The sequence below is a fragment of the Falco biarmicus genome, chromosome 8 (genome assembly GCF_023638135.1).
Source record: "Falco biarmicus isolate bFalBia1 chromosome 8, bFalBia1.pri, whole genome shotgun sequence".
NCBI classification, from domain to species: Eukaryota; Metazoa; Chordata; class Aves; order Falconiformes; family Falconidae; genus Falco; species Falco biarmicus.
The window spans coordinates 5,810,556-5,828,655 of NC_079295.1; the positions used below are offsets into that span (position 1 = coordinate 5,810,556).

Genomic DNA, 18,100 nt, shown 5'->3' on the forward strand with positions numbered 1-18,100 from the left:
TAAGAGTCTTCAATGTGGCTGTGGAAATCTGCGTACTCTAACAGAATCTCATAGATCTTAAACAAGGATGAGATGTTCAGATAACCCTAGAGGTGGGGATAGCTGGCTCGCCTACTCACTGAAGTGGTTTAGGCAGGGGACTTGGCATGCACTAACATTCTTGATTTTCCTGAGGTTAAGTTGCTGCTGGTTTATGTCATGTTGGTGTCTATAAACAAGATGATGATAAATTAGGGATGTAGGGCTTGAATAACCTTTCCTTTACAGGGCATTAAAGTCGGCAATAACTCTGCAAAAGGAAATTTACTCTGTGGTGGTGTAGAATTGATTTGATAATGCAGGCTCACAGTATGCTGTGAAACTTATCTAACTTTCTTTAACTCTGTGTTGGCATTAATTTCATAGATCTAGATTGAGCATGCACTCAACAAATAAGCGGTTTGCATTATTCCTATGTTTCTTTGTAAAATGAAAAATATAATGGTTAATTGTTGCCCTCTGTCTCTTTCTACTATTTATCTGGGCCTGTTGTCTAAGTAAAAGTGGGTTGAAGGACTTCATGCTTTCAGCTGCACAGCCTAAAGGACTAACAAATATTTTATCAGATCTGGTACTAATTCTCTGATAGAATACAGAAGCATTCTTGAATTTAACAAGACACAACTCTGTGAAAGTTCAAGCTGTTTTTTTTAACATGAGTTGGCAAAATCTGCCCATCCTAAGTATTTGCCTAGAGTCAGAAAGTGGCATTCTTAGCACTTAAAAGAAAAGCGTTTAAAAGCATCTAAAAGAAAGTGAATTGAGGTTGACATGGATCAGGAAGGCAGCAACACCAAAGTAATAACACTGAGAACAAATTTACTCTTGTAGGTTGTGGTGTTGTTTGTGGACAAACTGGACAGCACTCTCCAAAGGGAATCTCTGGGTTGGGACAGTCCAGCTCCTGGTCATCACAGATGATGTCATCACAGAGAACAGATCCTGAGTCGCACACACAGATTTGGCATGGCTCTGGCTTCCAAACATCCCTGTCAGCGTAAACCTGCCCAAGATGGGTACATCCTATGACTGGAAAGAAAGACAAAATAGCATTCAATATTATTTCAAAGGTATTTTCCAAATCAAAGATGAATAAGATGAGAGTTGTTAGGTAGTCTCATTTGTTTTCTACTGTAATATAGTCTATGGGTATGAAGTACAAGGCTAAATACTTCTTTTCAGACACTGGGAGGATCTGTTACAGTAATTGCAGAGTCTGCTCTGAATCTATAAATAGACATCAACGGAAACCTCCTGGAGCTGATCCAAAGCCCAATTAAATCTTTGATAATCTTCTGCCTCAAGTAATTTTAGTGTGAGACTGTGTTACTGTGTAATTAGCAATTGAATTCTCTGCTGCAGCTAAAAAGCAAACGTGCCAATTCTTTCAGACAAGTGTGTCATTGGCCCCCGTGCGCCAACACGAGCACTTACACACGGATGTGGAATCAGCCATCTGCCCAGCATGAACCCTTGCTGCTAGCATCTTGCATGAATAGCTAGCACCAAGTGTTTTCAAAGTGTTTTTCGAAAGCCAGCGTATGCGATAGATCTAAAAGAATGTTCACATCAATTGCCCAAATGGCTTGCAATTATTGTATCATCTGGCCTGCTCCAATGTTACAAGTGTCTGTATTTTCAGAAAAAAACCTCGTTCATCTGTATATTCATGACTTTGTGAATTCCTTCCAACAGCTATTCTACTGATAAAATGTGTTGTAAATAATGAAACTGAAGAGACTGATGAAAACCAGCTTCAAACTTTACATTTTGGGTTTGTATTTTTAGAGAAACAAAATCCAGAAAACCTGATCATTTAAGAAACCATTATGAAAATAACACTATGAAGTTAGACAAGCTCCTTGTAAGTTTTGTAGAACTATTAGAAATCCCAGATTACACATATGAGTATCAGTGAACTTTCTGAATAATGGAATAAGATATTTTCCATGAATAATTCAAAATAATTCAGTTTACAGACACAAAATTCTGGGGGAAGAGCTATTTAGGTACCTGCATAGTCCTTGAAACTTTAATATCAGAGTAAGTTACCTACTACACATCACCCTTGAAAAAAGGAAAAAAAAAAAAAAAAAAAAGCCAAAAGATGCACTTCAAAGCTCTGACATTAAAATTACCACTGACTCCAGACAGACAATTCTGAATGCCATCACATTGTTGCAATGGTCATAATTACACAGTACGAGACTGAGTCAAACTTACAGTGCAGTCCATTCCTACGGGTTATTCTTTTCTCACATGCAATGACTTTCATCTCTGTTTTTTCTCTTTTCTACTACTGTGTTACCACCCTGGTCACTTTTTTCCTCTTTCCATTCTTCGTTTTTCTATGTTGTGGGTATCTGTCTCCATACCCACACCCCCATGTCTTTGGCATGGTGCAGACTTGGACACGTTTCCTCTCTTCTCATGCTGCTTCTGCCTCAGTTCCTTTTTTCTCTATTTGGTTTCATCTTTCATATAACACGTAACTTCCCTCTTCATCTTCCCTGAATCCTCTTGTCTTTTGTACCTGAACAGCTCACCTTCTTTATTGCCATTTACTCAGCTGAGCTTAGTTTTTCATTCTCTGCTCCCTTCCCAGTGCCTCGCTTGCTCATCTGCTTCTCCTTGTCCATATTAACCTGACTTTTCCTTCTGGGTCACCCGTGACTTTCATCACCTCCTGGCAGGAGCTCTGTAAGGGTGATGGGCAACACAGCCAAGGCTTCTTGGCTCACTGAGTGGAGAACCAGAGCGGGGATCTCAGAACAGGGCACTGCATGGCACAGGAGGTTTCTTTCCCTAGTTTCAACCCCACTACGGGCTTTCTGCATACACCAACTTGTGTTATTTCTGCGCTTCAATTACAAAAGAAGCAAACAGGAATATGGTGCCTTGTCAAGGCTGACACACTACTTACGGTTAAAGTTGGTTTTTGACCACCAGTTGGATTAGAACAACAAGATGCAAAAAGCTTCAAAAATCCTTTTCAGACATTTTCAAGTCAATGTTTTTTTCTTTGTCTGATATCTGTCTGGGAGCCAGTATTTTACCTTCCTTTGACAACACACACACAAAAAAATCTTAAAAGCTAAACCATTCCAGTGGCATATGAAAACCAATCCTCCTCAGACATTTCCTACCAGTTAGAAATTCACTTTTTCCCTTTTCCTTTGCTTCTCCACCTTTTGGGCCTCATCAGAAAGTTCAGGTCCTGCACAACAGAGGTGGAGAAGTGCTTATTTCCAGGCCAGCATCTTCCTCACACCCGTCGTGACACAGGGTCACGGCCTCAGAGGATGCCGTTTCAAAGGACACTGCCTAATAACCACCACCCCGGGAGAGGATCTAGACATCCTTTCTTAGTCTGCCAAGCCTCATTTAGCTTCTAAAAAATTTGCCTGGTTTCCCAGCTCTCACACTACAGAATCATGTCAGTGGATCCCAGTTAAATAAGCTGATTATCTGCTTAATTAATTGCTGTTTCTGCGAGAATCATTTTCCTTCTTTAACAAACCAGGATTTCACTGTGGGCAGTTACTTAGGAAAAAACCAAACTGTCCAGCCTTGACAAATGTTTCCTGACAAACAAGCAGGCTGACATGTATTTTAAAAATGAGAAGTGCAGCGTTATGAATGAAATCATCTTTACAGTCTCTCCAACGACTCACGAAGAAACCTGAATTTTAAAGTGGCAAAAGCTGAGCAGATCAGTGCACGAGCTGCTCTCTGTATACAAGACGACCTCAAAAGCAGTGTCCTGTGGGAGGCAGAATACCACCAAAGCTAGCGGGGAGGTTAGAGCTTGTTATCTGTCTAATAGGAGCTGGTTGGATACACCCAAAAGAGCAGGGGTGGGCATGGATCCACTTCACCCCAGAGCAATGCTCAGCTGTCACTCTGCTTAAGCACTTCCGAGCTCCACAGGTTAAAACATCCTTCTAATTTACAAACCTAACGAGGAAGAGAAAAGATGATTTTTCTTTAGTTTAGGGCAGAACATAGTTTATACATAATTGTTAAATAAAAATACCATGATACAGAGCTAAAAACTTCACAGTGTCACCACGAGCACATGTAATGTACAGTTATATGAATTGCATACACATATTAAAAACAAATACTTTACACACACTTCGCTTCTGTGCTCATAAGATGTGTTTGATTATTTTTATTATTCCAGTTTCAGCTCTCGGTATCACCTTCATACTTTCAAATCCTCAATTTTTTTGAAACTATGTGTTTAAGACAGCACGGTTCTTATTCACTAGGAAATTCATATCCAAGAACTTGTATTTCCATGTGTCAATTTTTTCTTCCACCTTACTTCATTTTCATTGATTTGTTTTGTTGTTTTGTTCTTTCCAGTAATGTGATCCTGCTGCCCTACAGCAAAGAGGGCAGCCCAAATGGGGAGCAGAAAACAGCCGTCTTTCCCATATTTTCACTCTGCTGGTTAGAAAAGATTTTTTTTTTCAAGACACCTGCTCTTTCCTGAAGCAAAGACTTTTCTCAGTAACCAATTTTTCACACAGAGAATACTGATCTTTCCATATTTTAGTTAACAATATAGATGAAAATGACACATAAAATGTGTCACGAAATGACTGACATCATTTTACAGTAATAAGGAAATAAAGCAGATGCGTTTTACGAGGTTGTCATTCAGTTATTCTACAGTAGATGGCATCATTTAACAGAAAGAAAAAAGACAAAAAAAATCGAAGACATATGGATATAATGACATTCATATTTGCTTCTGACTTTCTGGACATTGTTAAATGAATTAAGAAATCAGCTTGGAGAGCTGCAATGAAAATCGTTGTGGCCTTTGGCAGAATGAAGGTATTAAATAGGTTTCCAAAGGAAACTTACATCTGGGAAGACTTAGTCTGTTCAACACCCCCTCTGTGCTCAGATGTAGATCTGTGTGTCAGCGTGTTATGACATAATGCATTTTGCATTGCGCATAAAGATTAACCGTTAGCTCCAAAATCCTTTGGAAAGCTGATTTGTGCTAAAGCACTGGCAAATAACATATAGGAATAATAAAGTTATAAAAAAGCTGACTTGACTACATCTAGACTTGGAGTAAAACAGTCACACACATGCCTTAGCCAGGTTTTCTTATTGATTCAAAAATATATATTAGCCTAAGATTCAAAAAAATATTAGAAATAAACGGCGTTCTTCTATGGCAGAGCAAAATCTTCTTCTTCTTCCCCAAGCGCTAAATATGGTGGCTATACAGCCCTTCACTTCTATAGGAGTTATTGTAGTAGTTTGTTGGAAGCTGTGTCAATCTCTGATTCATTGTACAAAGCATTAAAGTTTAATATTTGAAAGCCTGAATATCTCTGCATTTATGCTGTTTACTGAGCATTCACATTTTTAAAGGTTTTGCTGTGAGTAGCATTTCCCTGAGCTGGCCTAAAAAGTGAAGAAAATTTAAAAAGGCAACAGTATCTTTGTCATACGCTGGGTTTGAATTATTTCCCATTTTCTAAGCAGATTAGCATCTGTACGTAAGCAGACCAATAGCAAAAGGAAATCACCAACTGTGAAAGGAAAATCACCATTCAATCCCAAAGAACCTCTAAGCGTGGTACATAAAAGAGCCCAAATGTGTACAAGGGAAAACAAGTATGGTGGCTGTAAGCCCGGAGGATGACAGACATCCTATGGGACATAATCCCCGTTCCAGTGAGGTGAATGAGAGTTTGTTATCGAGGGCTATGACCTGAGAAGCTGACCCGTTCTGTAGTTGCTTTTGGCTTTGCATTTCTGCAAGCGCCCTGATCATGACTTTGCTACATTTATATGGCAAAAGGAAAAAATCTCCTAATAGTAACCTCAAAACCCACAGGCTTTTCCACATTGGACAAAGCAAATGTCCAGCTATCGCATTAGTAGCAGACTCACATATCCCATTTGCAGAGATGTGACTAAATGCTTAGAAATTCTAGAACATCTTGAACTTGTCTGGTTCTGCCTGAGAGAGGGCAAGAGTCCACGCAGAGGTGACTCACGCTTCTGCAGCGGCCGCTCCGTGGTGGCTTGGGAAGCAAAACTGAGGAGCTTTGATCTGCGAGAATCTCATCACAAACACAATGACTCAAGCAAATGGGTTTTGCTGTTATTTAAAATGAACCTGGTAAAGGCTAAAGCACTGAGCTGAAGGCCACCTTGCCTCTAAGTCTGGATCCAAAGCCTGCTGAAGCCAGGAAGGGTCTCTCTGTTGCTTTTAATGTCCTTCTAATGGTACAAAGCCTGTGCTGCCTTACTCTCACCTAGTTTTGCTCATTTGCTTTACAGCATGGCTACTTCAAAAACAGTTTTTACATTTCTTCTACAGTAAATACATCTATTTATTGTGTATTCCACCACTGTTCTGTACATTGGACAAAGGACAAAGTAGAAAAGAGATATATTGCTCATTTTCAGTGGTGATGCTTTAATTTCCCCCTACACTGGAGTAGATGCTTTCCATTTACTGAGCAGAAAAGAATGCCACAGCGCCTATCCCAAAGCAAATGGCTCGGGCTCCCTATCTGGTATTATGACGATGTTTAGAAGAAAATCAACCATAGTCATTCTATCCCATGATCAGTAATGGAAACAAATGGACTCTCATAATGAACTAGTTGACTTGCTGAGCCAGAAGAGCCTGCTTTGTCTGCAGGTTTCTCTGTCACGTAGGAGCTGGGTACTCAAAAAGTCTGAAATAATGTCTCACAGAAATAATGTTTCACAGAACTCTGGAAAAGAGGTGGAAATACAAGAAATAGCTTAACAAGATTTTTTTTTTTTCTTTCCAACTACAAGATCTACAGACATTCTCTCAACTGGAATTGTCTTAAACCAACCAGCTAATTGATTGAATCCATTTCACATGGTGCATGAACACATAAGGGCCAATTCGGGTGTACCTACCTATTAGGATGTTTTCAGATTTAATGGTACTCGTGTTCTATTTTGTAACGCCTGTCCACCATGTGGATGGATACCAGGAATGAAACCTCAATTGATAAAACACTTAAATGCAGGCTGTGAAAAATCAGAGCAGGTCCATCTTAAAAATGCTTTCCTCCTCCATGTCCTGTAGGAGCAATAACTGCTATTGGGTGGAATGGAAAAAGAATATGAATGAATTGTTCACAGATTTCCCAAGTTTCACACCAAAAAGGACAGCTACATCCTGTGCTTTCAGACTGAAACCAATGCTTTCCTACTTCTAGGGACGCTTGCCTGCCAAACAAGCTGGCGTTTGAACAGTTCTGCCACTGTGCCAGTCCCAAACGTTTTCCTCTTTACTCAGATGCAGAGCAAGAAAGAGAAATGCCGGGTAACCGTAATGCTGTACTTGTCTGTCAGAGGTATTGCGGAAAGGAGACATGCACTGTCTCACTGGCAATGTATAGCAGCGGCTGGATTCTTAGGCAAAGGCTCAGTCTGTCATGTAGCCAAACTGTCCTTGCTCTGGGACCCACCCAATCTGTCTTTCAGATTACAAAATGGAAAAGAAAAAAAAAAATCAACCCAGGCCTGCACTGGTACAAACAAGTATTTGCATTTTAAACAAATCGTAGCTTGTTCCCTTCATTTGTCTTTATAAGCTCCAAATGCTGAAACCTTTCTGCAGCTTTTACATTTTAGAAATATCAGGATTAAAAAAGATCCATATGGCATATTTGCTACCAAGTAAAACACAAAATGCCTCTGTTTTCCTTACATCTTATTAGCCTTTTCCTAATCTTTCAAAGCGTCATTCATGTTAAGAACTCTTATTTTTCCTCCTTTTATCTTTAGAGGCCTCTTGTTCTTCTCAAAGGTAACATGGTCTAAAGCAGCTGAATCTCTGTCACATTGTTCTGCCTCAACGTCAATGTTTCACAACTGGCTCTATTCAGGCACATATGTTGACATCCTTGAAAGCTGTTCTTCATGCAACTTCTAAAGGTCACCCTGCGACATAAGTCTTGCTCTGAAATAGGGACCAGCAACAGCCCATCAGCGATACTGTTACACAACAGCCCCACTGGCTTCAGCTGGTGTCTGGCTGAAAAAAGAGTTTTCTTGTTGCAGAACTGCTAATAGGAAAACAAAGGGCAAGGAGGGGTTTTTTCATTTGTTTACTGGTGGGGGTTGTTTTGGCAGAACTGTCATTTCCATCTGAGTCATACTAGAGGCAAGACAGAGCAGCCTGCTACGTATCTATCGCCTTGCTGCTTTTTGGGGGGTTGCCCAGAGTATTGTCATAGCTGCTCCTGAACTTATAAATTTCATTTTGAGGAACACATCCGATGGATGCAAGAGATAGTTCCAGTCCTTTTGTTTTTAACTATTTATTCCTCGACAATATCATGGCCTAAATTGTTCTTTGTAAGGGAGGAAGATATTCCTGAATGACCATCTGTATTGAGATGTTATTCTAAGATTTTGTCTCCGAAGTCCTCTCTCGACAGGTTGACTCTGTAGCTCAGACTGTTATATTTAAACTTCTGCCCTTTTAGTCAAGATAGACCTCTTTTGCTATAATCTGCAGAATGTGTATCATTCATTCCTGATTAAGGGTAAAACACTGCCTGATCAGAACCTTTCTTGATTTTACTGGGTTTAGTATTAGACCTAAAACCCACCAACTACTAATTATTTTGGCGGGAACTGAGGGTCATCTGTGCCTGACAGATCCAGCCTTTTAATAAAGGTAACCATTTGCATTAGAGTAGGACATGCAGTAAGAAAGAATTTAATCTTAATTCAATGCATTCAATACCTTTTAGAGGGACCATTGCATAATTTTCCAGTCACTCTTCCAAGTATTGGTAAAATGCCTATGAGATTTTTCCATCCCCTCTGTTCTTACATTACAATATTTTTTGGCACATCACCTTTCGTGCCATTTGGTGTCACTCTAAAAATAAGCAGCAGGCTGCAATCACTTTATTTGTGGCTATTTACTTTTAGCGCTGGCATAAATTCTCACTACTCTGCAGTAATCTGATTTTAATGTGCTTCTTGTCTTTAGAGCGAATGATGCCAAATGGCAGAAAGACTTGTGTCTTAAACCAAACAGAGACTGACATAAATTCGAGGTTTGATGTGATTACTGATGATTTTATGAATTTATTAGTTTCTTTAAACATACGTCCTTGGGCAATCAATGAAGACTTCTACAGTCAGAGTCCAAGCATCAAGACAATCTTAACCTGAACACTTCCAATTCTATCCAGAAGCTGGCCTAACATATTTCTAAAGAAAAGCAATAGCCTCATGCTCCAATTATTAGGATCAATTGAGCGGAAAAAAATACCAAAACCCAGCACATTTTGTCAGAACTTTCAAAAATACCCCAAACAAACCACCCCCAAGGTTTATCTTAAAGACATACTTCTGTATTTCTGATTTTAGCCAGGACCAGGAATAGTTTATAACAGAGGAGTGTTCTTTGCAACGGTTCTTGCAGTAGGTCTGTCCTGGCAAGAATAAAGAAAAAACTACAAAACTCACGGTATACTAGCAGGTTTCCCCGACTGTACAACTGGTCTGACAGATCCAAAGTATCATGAAATTGAGTTTCAGTTTCTGAGCTGCTAAGTGAAAGGGAACCACTGGAAACTGATAATTGTTACAGCCTGCTCTACATAGCACCTCCTGCAAAACACTGAACTACTTAATTGAAGATACTTGAAGCTTCTCACAAGATAAAACCCAAAAGCCAGGGGTGGGGGTGGAGGGGAAAGTATGATTTTTGTTTTTCATCGCATGACTTTGTCATTAAAACAATTTTTATCAGTTGATTAAGGTTTCAAGTGGGACACGATCTTTGCTTTCCCCTTAGCTCAGCGAGAGGGCTAACAATTTTATGCAATGCTGTTTCTGTGGTTTGCCTTGGAAGAGATCAGCTTGATTCAATGCTTCTCTCCTGAGACAGAAACAGATGGGAAATGTTACAATGCAGTATAGTACATATGGTAACATCATTTATATTTTCAGATACATTGGACAAAGTCAGCCCCAATATAACTCCATGGCCATAGTGAATTTACATCAGAGATGAGTAAAGCAGCAGGGGGTCAGATTCTACACTAACATAACTCCCTGCACAATTTTATTGATTTCCCTGTAATTTCAGAAGTTGGACGTAAACAAAGAGTTTGCTGCTTTTATTTCATATCGCTGTGATGGATTAAAGAGCTCTGGCGTATTGTCTAAAGAAAAGAATCTTATCTTTGGCTGCCAATAAATTAAAGATATTTGTAATTCAGCAGATTGGGGGCGAGGGGAGGGGGGATTCTGAACGCATAGAGCATCACTAGCCTAGTTTCATCTGCAAAACACTTTGTATTCATTCACTCCTTGTTCCAGTTTGTGCTAATTCACCCCACATCCATTTTGGACAGTTTGTTGGATACAGATGGCAGTATTTGAAATTCTTCTTAATCTGCCTCACAGAGCATATTAAATGGCTATTTGTACACTGGATACAACGTTCTTATTGTCAACTCCCTAAGGCTACTAAAGTGAGTATTGTGAGGGTTTTCTCAGGGTACCAAAGACAACTTTCTTAATTTTGGAGCCACTTTCAAGTATCAAGTCCTATGTCATGTTTCAAGCATGAAGACCTTAGAATCTTCCTAACTAATGCCCTCATCAGGTGAAGGTCCACACTTTTGGCGTGGTGAAGAGCCCACAAGCACAGAAGCTGATGTTTCATTAATATCAGGGGTCAGCAGCATTGCTACTGAAGCGGCTGCCTGAAGCCTGGCACACGTGTAGCTCTCCCTGCTCTGTGCAGGCTGAGGATAAACAGTGCCGCATGGCAGGGAGGGATGGACCCTCTGCAGCAGACAAGCCAGATCCGCCGGAATTTATCTGTCCCAGTCCTTAAAAGGTGTGAGTGGAAAAGCCTGGGCCAGAGATAAATGAAGAGGCTGTTCTTTTTTTTTTTTTTTTTTTTTTCCCCTGATTCTTCACTAAAAGAAGTTTACAATTCCCTTTCTCTCCTCAGCTGCTCTAACAGGAAAAGAATCTGTTGGACTTCAACGCCTCTCTTCTTTCTTTTCTCCCCCCCCCCCCTCCCCCGCCCCATTTCTGCTGTTCTGCTCATACAAAAAAGAGGGATCTACAAAGAGGACCACCCTGCCAATGACCAGGCCTACAATATTGTGCAAAGAATCTTCGAAATGTCTGAGCAGAATTCAATTACTCTTTTCAAAGATTTGCAATTCCCACTACACAGCCTATTGTTTGCTTTCACTAGGACATTCTTCTCTTAAACAGCTGGCACAGGATGACTACTGCTCTGTAGGGAAACAAGCAAACACCATACTGTAGATTTAAAGCCAAAGACAGGAAAAAAACATATTTTTTTTTAAAAGAGCCTCTCATGAACATAGAAGTGTTTTCCAAGACAATATTAATTCTATTTTCACTGCTTACAGCTGAAGGAAAGCATGGGGGATGTAGTTCATTCTCCTTTGATGCTCAGCATGGCTATTACACTGAACATCAAAGGAACAGTGAGCAATGCTTCCCATATTATCCTTTAGCTGTGCTCGGGTGAGCAATTGCTTCTCTCGTGTCTGTTTGAAAAAGAAGCTGCAATTTTACTCTTGCCTCTTTTCCTAAAAGAAAATGGAAAGAATGAAAAGAGAAGCAGCAGCACAAAGGGAAAGAACAGAGGAACATAGAAGTTTGCAGCAGACAGCCTGCTAGTGCACCAACTGGTCACTGGGTGTGAACTGCGGGGAATTTCAGTGGGAACTAATTATGTCCAGAAGTTTTCCAAGAGCTGCCAGTGCTGAACTGCTGTGGGAAGTAGTTTCCAGGCGCAGTTCAGCCTTTCACAGCTACTGCTGTGAATATAGACAGGATGTTCCTGTGATTCTTCTGCCCTGTGCAATGCTAGGGCTGGGAATAAAGTGGAGCCTGAAGCCACCATAGCAGCCGACAGAAGTTTTGCACATGGAAGGAAATATTTTGCTGCCTGGCAGGAAAGCAGAGGTGCCTGTGCCACCCTCCAGGGTGGGATGCACAGTGACTGAAAGAGACAAACCAGTCACAGAAAGGGACAGGTTTCCTGTGGCTGCGGACAGCTTTGTATTACCCTGAAGGCCGTTCTGGTACAAACTCAACCAAAGCCTTAAATCTACAAGTCTTATCCCCCATTTCTTGAAAGTCATTTGAGTGCCCCTTTAGCTACAAGAAAAAAATCTAGGCTTTCAAAATAAAGGAAAACATTCACCCTTAAAATATGTATCTTTTCATTATCATCACATTCTTCCTGTTCAATGTCCCCCCGCAAGTTGTTTCCTCCCTGGCAGCCACCTCTTCACAGGGTACTTGTGTGAATCAAAGCAAGACAAGAAATGTGCAGGCGTTGTTAAAGGAGGTACCGTTTTCATTCTCATTCTTATAGTTCATGTTTAAATGAAGGGTTTGACGTAAATGAGGGAAAATGGAAGTAGTCTTTTAGCTAATCTGAAAGGCATCTCCTCTGCTAAACTAAACAAAGCCAGAAGTCCCAGAGCTGAATTTTATCCAAACTACAGGCAACAAGCGGTTGTTGTTGGAGGGGGTTATATCATGTTTTCCATTGTCATTTTGACATGAAACAGGCAGAGGCTTCCACTTCGCAAACTTGGAGACAAGAAGATTGGCTCTGAAGTCAAAATAAATAAATTAAAGCAGTGTTTGGAAGAACGTTAGGTTTTCTCAAAGCAAAATGGAGAGAACCTTTCCTACGAAACACAAGATGAGAAAAAATAACGACTGCTTGAAAATATAAATGGAAAATATAATCTGCTGTGCCTCTGTGTATAAGATGTATTGCTCTACAGTTAATGACAGTTCATTCTGCCTTGCACCCTTTCAGCATTTAAGATAGGATAAGCACACCTCTCCATCTCTCCATCTGTTATGCTTACAGAAAAGATTTTCTGACTCCTGTAAGACATAATTTTTTACTCTCTGTGGAAATTGTAAATTCATTAGCCACAGCCTAAAGCAATGTAAGTGTTAATCTTTGAAATGGTTATACAGTCTCAAAGCAATGTGAGAAATATTAATGGCGTGGTCCATACACATAAATATGGAAACCTATTTCTCTGAAAAGCAAAGGGTCTGACTGTGCTAAATGGAGAAAGATCAGGAAATTATGTGGGAGTTCTTTATAGATTTTTCCAGGGACAAAGCACTGCTTGTCAGAGATGCTGTAGAAAGGACAGAAAGTAAAGCTTCACAATCCCTATGCATGGAAAGATTCAATGGAAGCAAGAGAATCCATGGAGGAGTAGCTGTCCTGCAGTAGTCGCTAAGTCAGAGTGCTGTATCTAGCAGCAGCATGGCCATGGAGAGCCAAGTGGAGTGAGTCACCACACAGCATCTCTGCAACAGAGGTAACATCACCTCGAGCAGCGCAGCCCCAAACAGCCTTCTCTCCAGGAGGAATCCACTGGATCCCCTGGACTTGAGATGGGCAGCATGCTGAGGGCCAGGGGCTGCAGGACTCTTCTGTACCTACCCACACTACCCTCAACACCTTGAGCTGAAGGTATAGAAGCAAAATAACACTTCTTGTGCCGCTCCTGGAGCAGGAATCACGTCTGTGCCCAGTTCTCCTTCTGTACATGGTGTATTATCACAGATGTGTCAAAGGAGGGGTAGGCTGGCGAAGTATTGCAGCAGGCAAGATGATGACACTAAATTTTTTGTTCCATTTTGGGTTGAAGGTTATTTGTCATCTGCCAAAACCCAAAATCTGGATGCCTCAAAGCTGTAGACATACAGATGGTGGGTACTGAACTCTAAACCATGTTGAAGTTGTGCAATCTACAATTTGCCAAGCTACTACAAGGAGAATAAGCCAATAGTCATCATGTTGAGTCAGAAAAGATTCTATAATACCCTTTTCAAGTCTAAGTTTTATTTCCCTGGGTGATAATATATTGAATTTTGCTCCATCACAAGACATTTCTGCAATGATGTGGGAATCTAATCCAGCTAGTTTAGGACCAACACCCCCACCCCCCACCCCCACATTTTCTTAATACCATATCTTTTGCCTGGTTTCTTAAACAAGAATGACTAAAGGACAGCATAATCTGGAGTATTAATGGGCATAACCATTGCACTAATTTCCAATTCTGTGGGTTTTGATGGACTATTACTTCAAATCAACAAATTAAAACTGGCAACTGTTACAGCAGCTGTGGCTTGTGCTCTTCTCCAGACTACTAACCTACCACAAAAACATCAAGAGCATTACAGTTTTCATGGTGCCCGCCAGCCTGGGAAAGCACGCTTTGTTATTGTTTCCCCCTACTGGTAGGCTGAACCTTTCAACTCTGAAATCTAAAATGCTAAATGACAGGCTGCATCATTTCCGTCACTGACCTACAGCATACTTTCCCAATTATGAAGCCAGGTATATCCCATTTTCTGCACTTTTCTGATCAGGAAAAAGTTCAAACAATAATAGTACATATCTGGGACAACAACTAATAGGTCAGTCCTGTTTATCAGCCACTCTGGGAAACAAAAAAAAGAGATAGTAAGTCACTCCTTCCTTTCTCTTGAATAACATTAATTAAAGCTAACACCCAGATTTTGCAAGGGACACCTGGCTACCTATTTCAAACCTCAAAACTTTGGCAGAAGCTGGAAGAGGAAACAGGATCTGTTTGTAATCTGCAGCAGTAAGAGGGGAGAAAACGTAATGACTCTGACCGAGGCATCAACAGCGATATTCATGCCAGGGACAACACCCTTCTACCTCTGCCTCTTCCCTCGTAATAAAGCGGTGCACGTTTCCAACTCCACCTCCTCTTTTAAAAAAATCTGTCTACATAGATTTGGTCTCAAATCAAAAACAAATCTGGAAAATAATGAAAGGGATATATAATGGTCTCATTTTCCTAAGGCTAATATCTTCCAGGGATGTGTGATCTAAAATGTGTTTATGAAATTTGTCGTATTTCCAAGAACATATATATAATGCTTAGAGGGGGGTGGATTCCCCAGGCTTTCATTTAGCATGATTTTTCCAGACCAGAAAGGAATGTTTCAATTTTCCTAAGTACAACCTTGCCTGCCGTGTGCATTGTAAAAAGCAGTTAGGAAAAATGGAAGAGCAGCATTAGAGTCCTGCTCTTTCATACCTTCACAGAGTCCAGGATACTTATGATGGTGTAATTATCTTTTGGCACACAGACATACATCATCTGGTTTTACCTTTAACATTCTGGAGGGGGACTTTTCTGTGTTACCAAAGCCTCTGAGGAAAGATAGTTGCGAGTGTCATTAGCAGTACCTTTAAATTAGCTAATTTATCAACAAGAATGCAATATGTGCAATGTTGCATACAGGTAAGTGCTAAAAATGTCAAGTCTGGCAGTTTCACAGATACACTGCGACTGTGCAGTACCCATCTACTTCATTACCTGTCTAACCCTTTCTGATTAATGAAAGAAGAAAGCAAAATGGTTAAAAAAATCTGTTGGTAAGTTTTCCTAAAATATCATCCTAAAATCATTCCTAAAATATCATAAAAACCCCATCAACCCTTCTTTTCTGGGGCATCAGAAGTGGGCGCTCAGCAGAAGTTCTTTGCACGCTGCCTTCTGAAACCTACAGATAGCAGTTATATTTCATTTTAAAACTTCTGTTTGCTAAAGAAAGCAATATGAAAGGCCAGGAAGTCTTCTCAGAGATATTTTAGGATTCAGTCATTACCTTAGAAATGAGCTTCCTGAACAAACATCCAATATAATACTTACACTGCAAGGAAAACACTACATTACATTAGAACAAAAAAATATTCTGAATAATAGTAATGAAAGGTTTCTGGCTCTGCTCTTACACTGCTTTTAGAGCTGTAGACTTTTTCTGATGACCTCAGTGAGGTTCCTCAAGGACTATGGGGTGTATGTAGGAGAAGTGTCAAGTTCCAGGTGACTGAGACATCCCTTAACCCTCTTAGATGCAGCTGACACAGGCCCAAATCCATCTGACCTCCCTTTTGGCACCAAAGGCAGCATAGCTGTGCACGTGCTTCCTTTGTAGTCAGTGGAAATTGCCAAATACCTCCGGTCTGTCCAGCTAAAATTTATTCTGTCTTCTGGAAGTAGCTGTCTTGACTGACTGTACAAACTCAAGATAAATGGGATGAATGCAGGCTGTAAGGCTAGCAAATGCTTGCACGAATCCTGCTGGCTTGGGTAGTGGATAGATTTCTTTCCTAAAGCAGCATTCCAAGTTCTTACACTTTTGGGTAGTTTAATATGCACTTAATATACATTGCTGGAATCTGAATCATCTGTCATGTCTGAAGCACCAGCTTCATGTCATGTCACCCACCTGGAGGCATTTTATCTTGAGCATGGTCAGAGCTTGCAAATGCTTCACACTACCTTGGCACACATCAGGAGACCTGAACTGCATCAAGGTGATTTCATTTGCAGTCTAAAAGCATCCTAGTGGGCTACCAGGACATGCAGCTTTTGTTTATGGAAGTCACAGAAAATTCCTTGTTCCACAATATCCAGATCCCAAGCTTTTGCAGAGGTTCACCCTGAGGCTGTATTCAAATCTCCATTCCTAGCTATTACAGCGAGACAAAGAAACATATAGCCCAGAGATACATCTGACTATCCTAAACTTAGTGTATACTGAGCAATTTCCTTAATATCTTGCCAAGTCTTGTCTCCTGGCAGGCTCTCCCAAGGAAAATTTTATATTGACTTACATTTGATACTAACCATATAAACATTTTTCTTGACAAGAGAGAGCATTTTAGCATGTCTGGAAATTCTCTTTTGAATCGTGGAAAATTTGGTTTCCCAGCCCATTGCTGCCCTGCACATGATTTAGTGATGCTAATAAGCAACTCCTTCAGTTATTATTTTCTGTGAGAAAAGCATATTCAAATGTGTGGAAAGGAACATTCCAAACAGAGGACAGGACTAGATACTTTAAGGGATAACTGGTGTATTATCAGTGTCTCTGTGCAACCTCATCCTTGTAAGTAGTATGGAAGTTAGCCCAGTAATGAAATGTTACCACACAAGAAACAGGAATGTGGCAGAAAAATGAGAATACTCCCTCACACTTCGTTTGTATATTGTTCTTCTACCCAAAAATTACAATTTCTTGAGTCAAATAAGTGTTGCATGTCAGAAACATCTAGGGATATGACCAGAGCGAAGGAAAGAGACCTGGCACTCAGAGGGGATTTGCTTAATGGGAAAAATAAAACTGATTTTAGAAGTATCCTTCTTTTAGAAGGATAAAGACCTCCTTAGTCCTTAACCCTCTGAAGATACATAGATATATACACACACACACACACATAATGCATATTAAATATATGCAATACGAGTATCATTTGATGCTGTAAGCAGACAAAACACAGCATACATTTGGCTCAAAGTCTGTAATATTTTCTTCACTGAAGAATATTGAAGAGAGAGTTTATATATAGGAAGGGCAGAAGCAGAAAAGCTCAGTTCACAGTGTATGACGTTTTTTCTCTACAGAACATCTTCATATGCATTGTGGGGTTGTTTTAAGATACTTTACAAGGCTTAGCCATGCCTGTGCTTGGTGAGGGGGCTGGTATTTGGGCATGCTGCTGTTGCAGATGTAGTTACCTGATTTGCTCACGCACAGAGCCCCCTGAGCTCCAACTGCTCTGCTGCCAGGAGCCTGCTGGTGGATTCACAGCCACCCCTTCAGCAGAGGTGCCTTTCCAGGTACGCTGAGGCAGAGAGGTTTGCCGTGAAATAGCTAAAGTAATCTTTTTTCACGATTTGTATCATACAGAGTAGGGTAGGGTATGGTTTTAAACGCATTTGTCTTTCGTCTCCTGCACTACAGTTTATTTGGCTGCTTCTTTACCAAGTTACTTGTAATGTTATTCATTGCCTCAATGCAGGAATAAATCCATTGCTGATCTTTTATATTTACAAGAAAAGATGTTTTATCTTAAGGAAGGTCTGGTTTACAATGTCTGGCAAGCAGGAACAGAGCACATCCAAAAAAGGTCAGCTGTACTTGT

The 18,100-nt window shown here is 40.4% G+C and overlaps 1 protein-coding gene across 1 annotated transcript in view; it reads right to left on the minus strand.

Annotated features, from left to right (window-relative positions):
• COL3A1 (collagen type III alpha 1 chain) overlaps positions 1-18,100 on the minus strand; it is a 52,950-nt gene that overhangs the window by 33,801 nt on the left and 1,049 nt on the right. Inside the window, exon 2 of the mRNA XM_056349351.1 lies at positions 863-1,068. Within this exon, the coding sequence (XP_056205326.1) occupies positions 863-1,068 (206 nt within the window). The remainder of the gene's footprint in view (positions 1-862; positions 1,069-18,100) is intronic.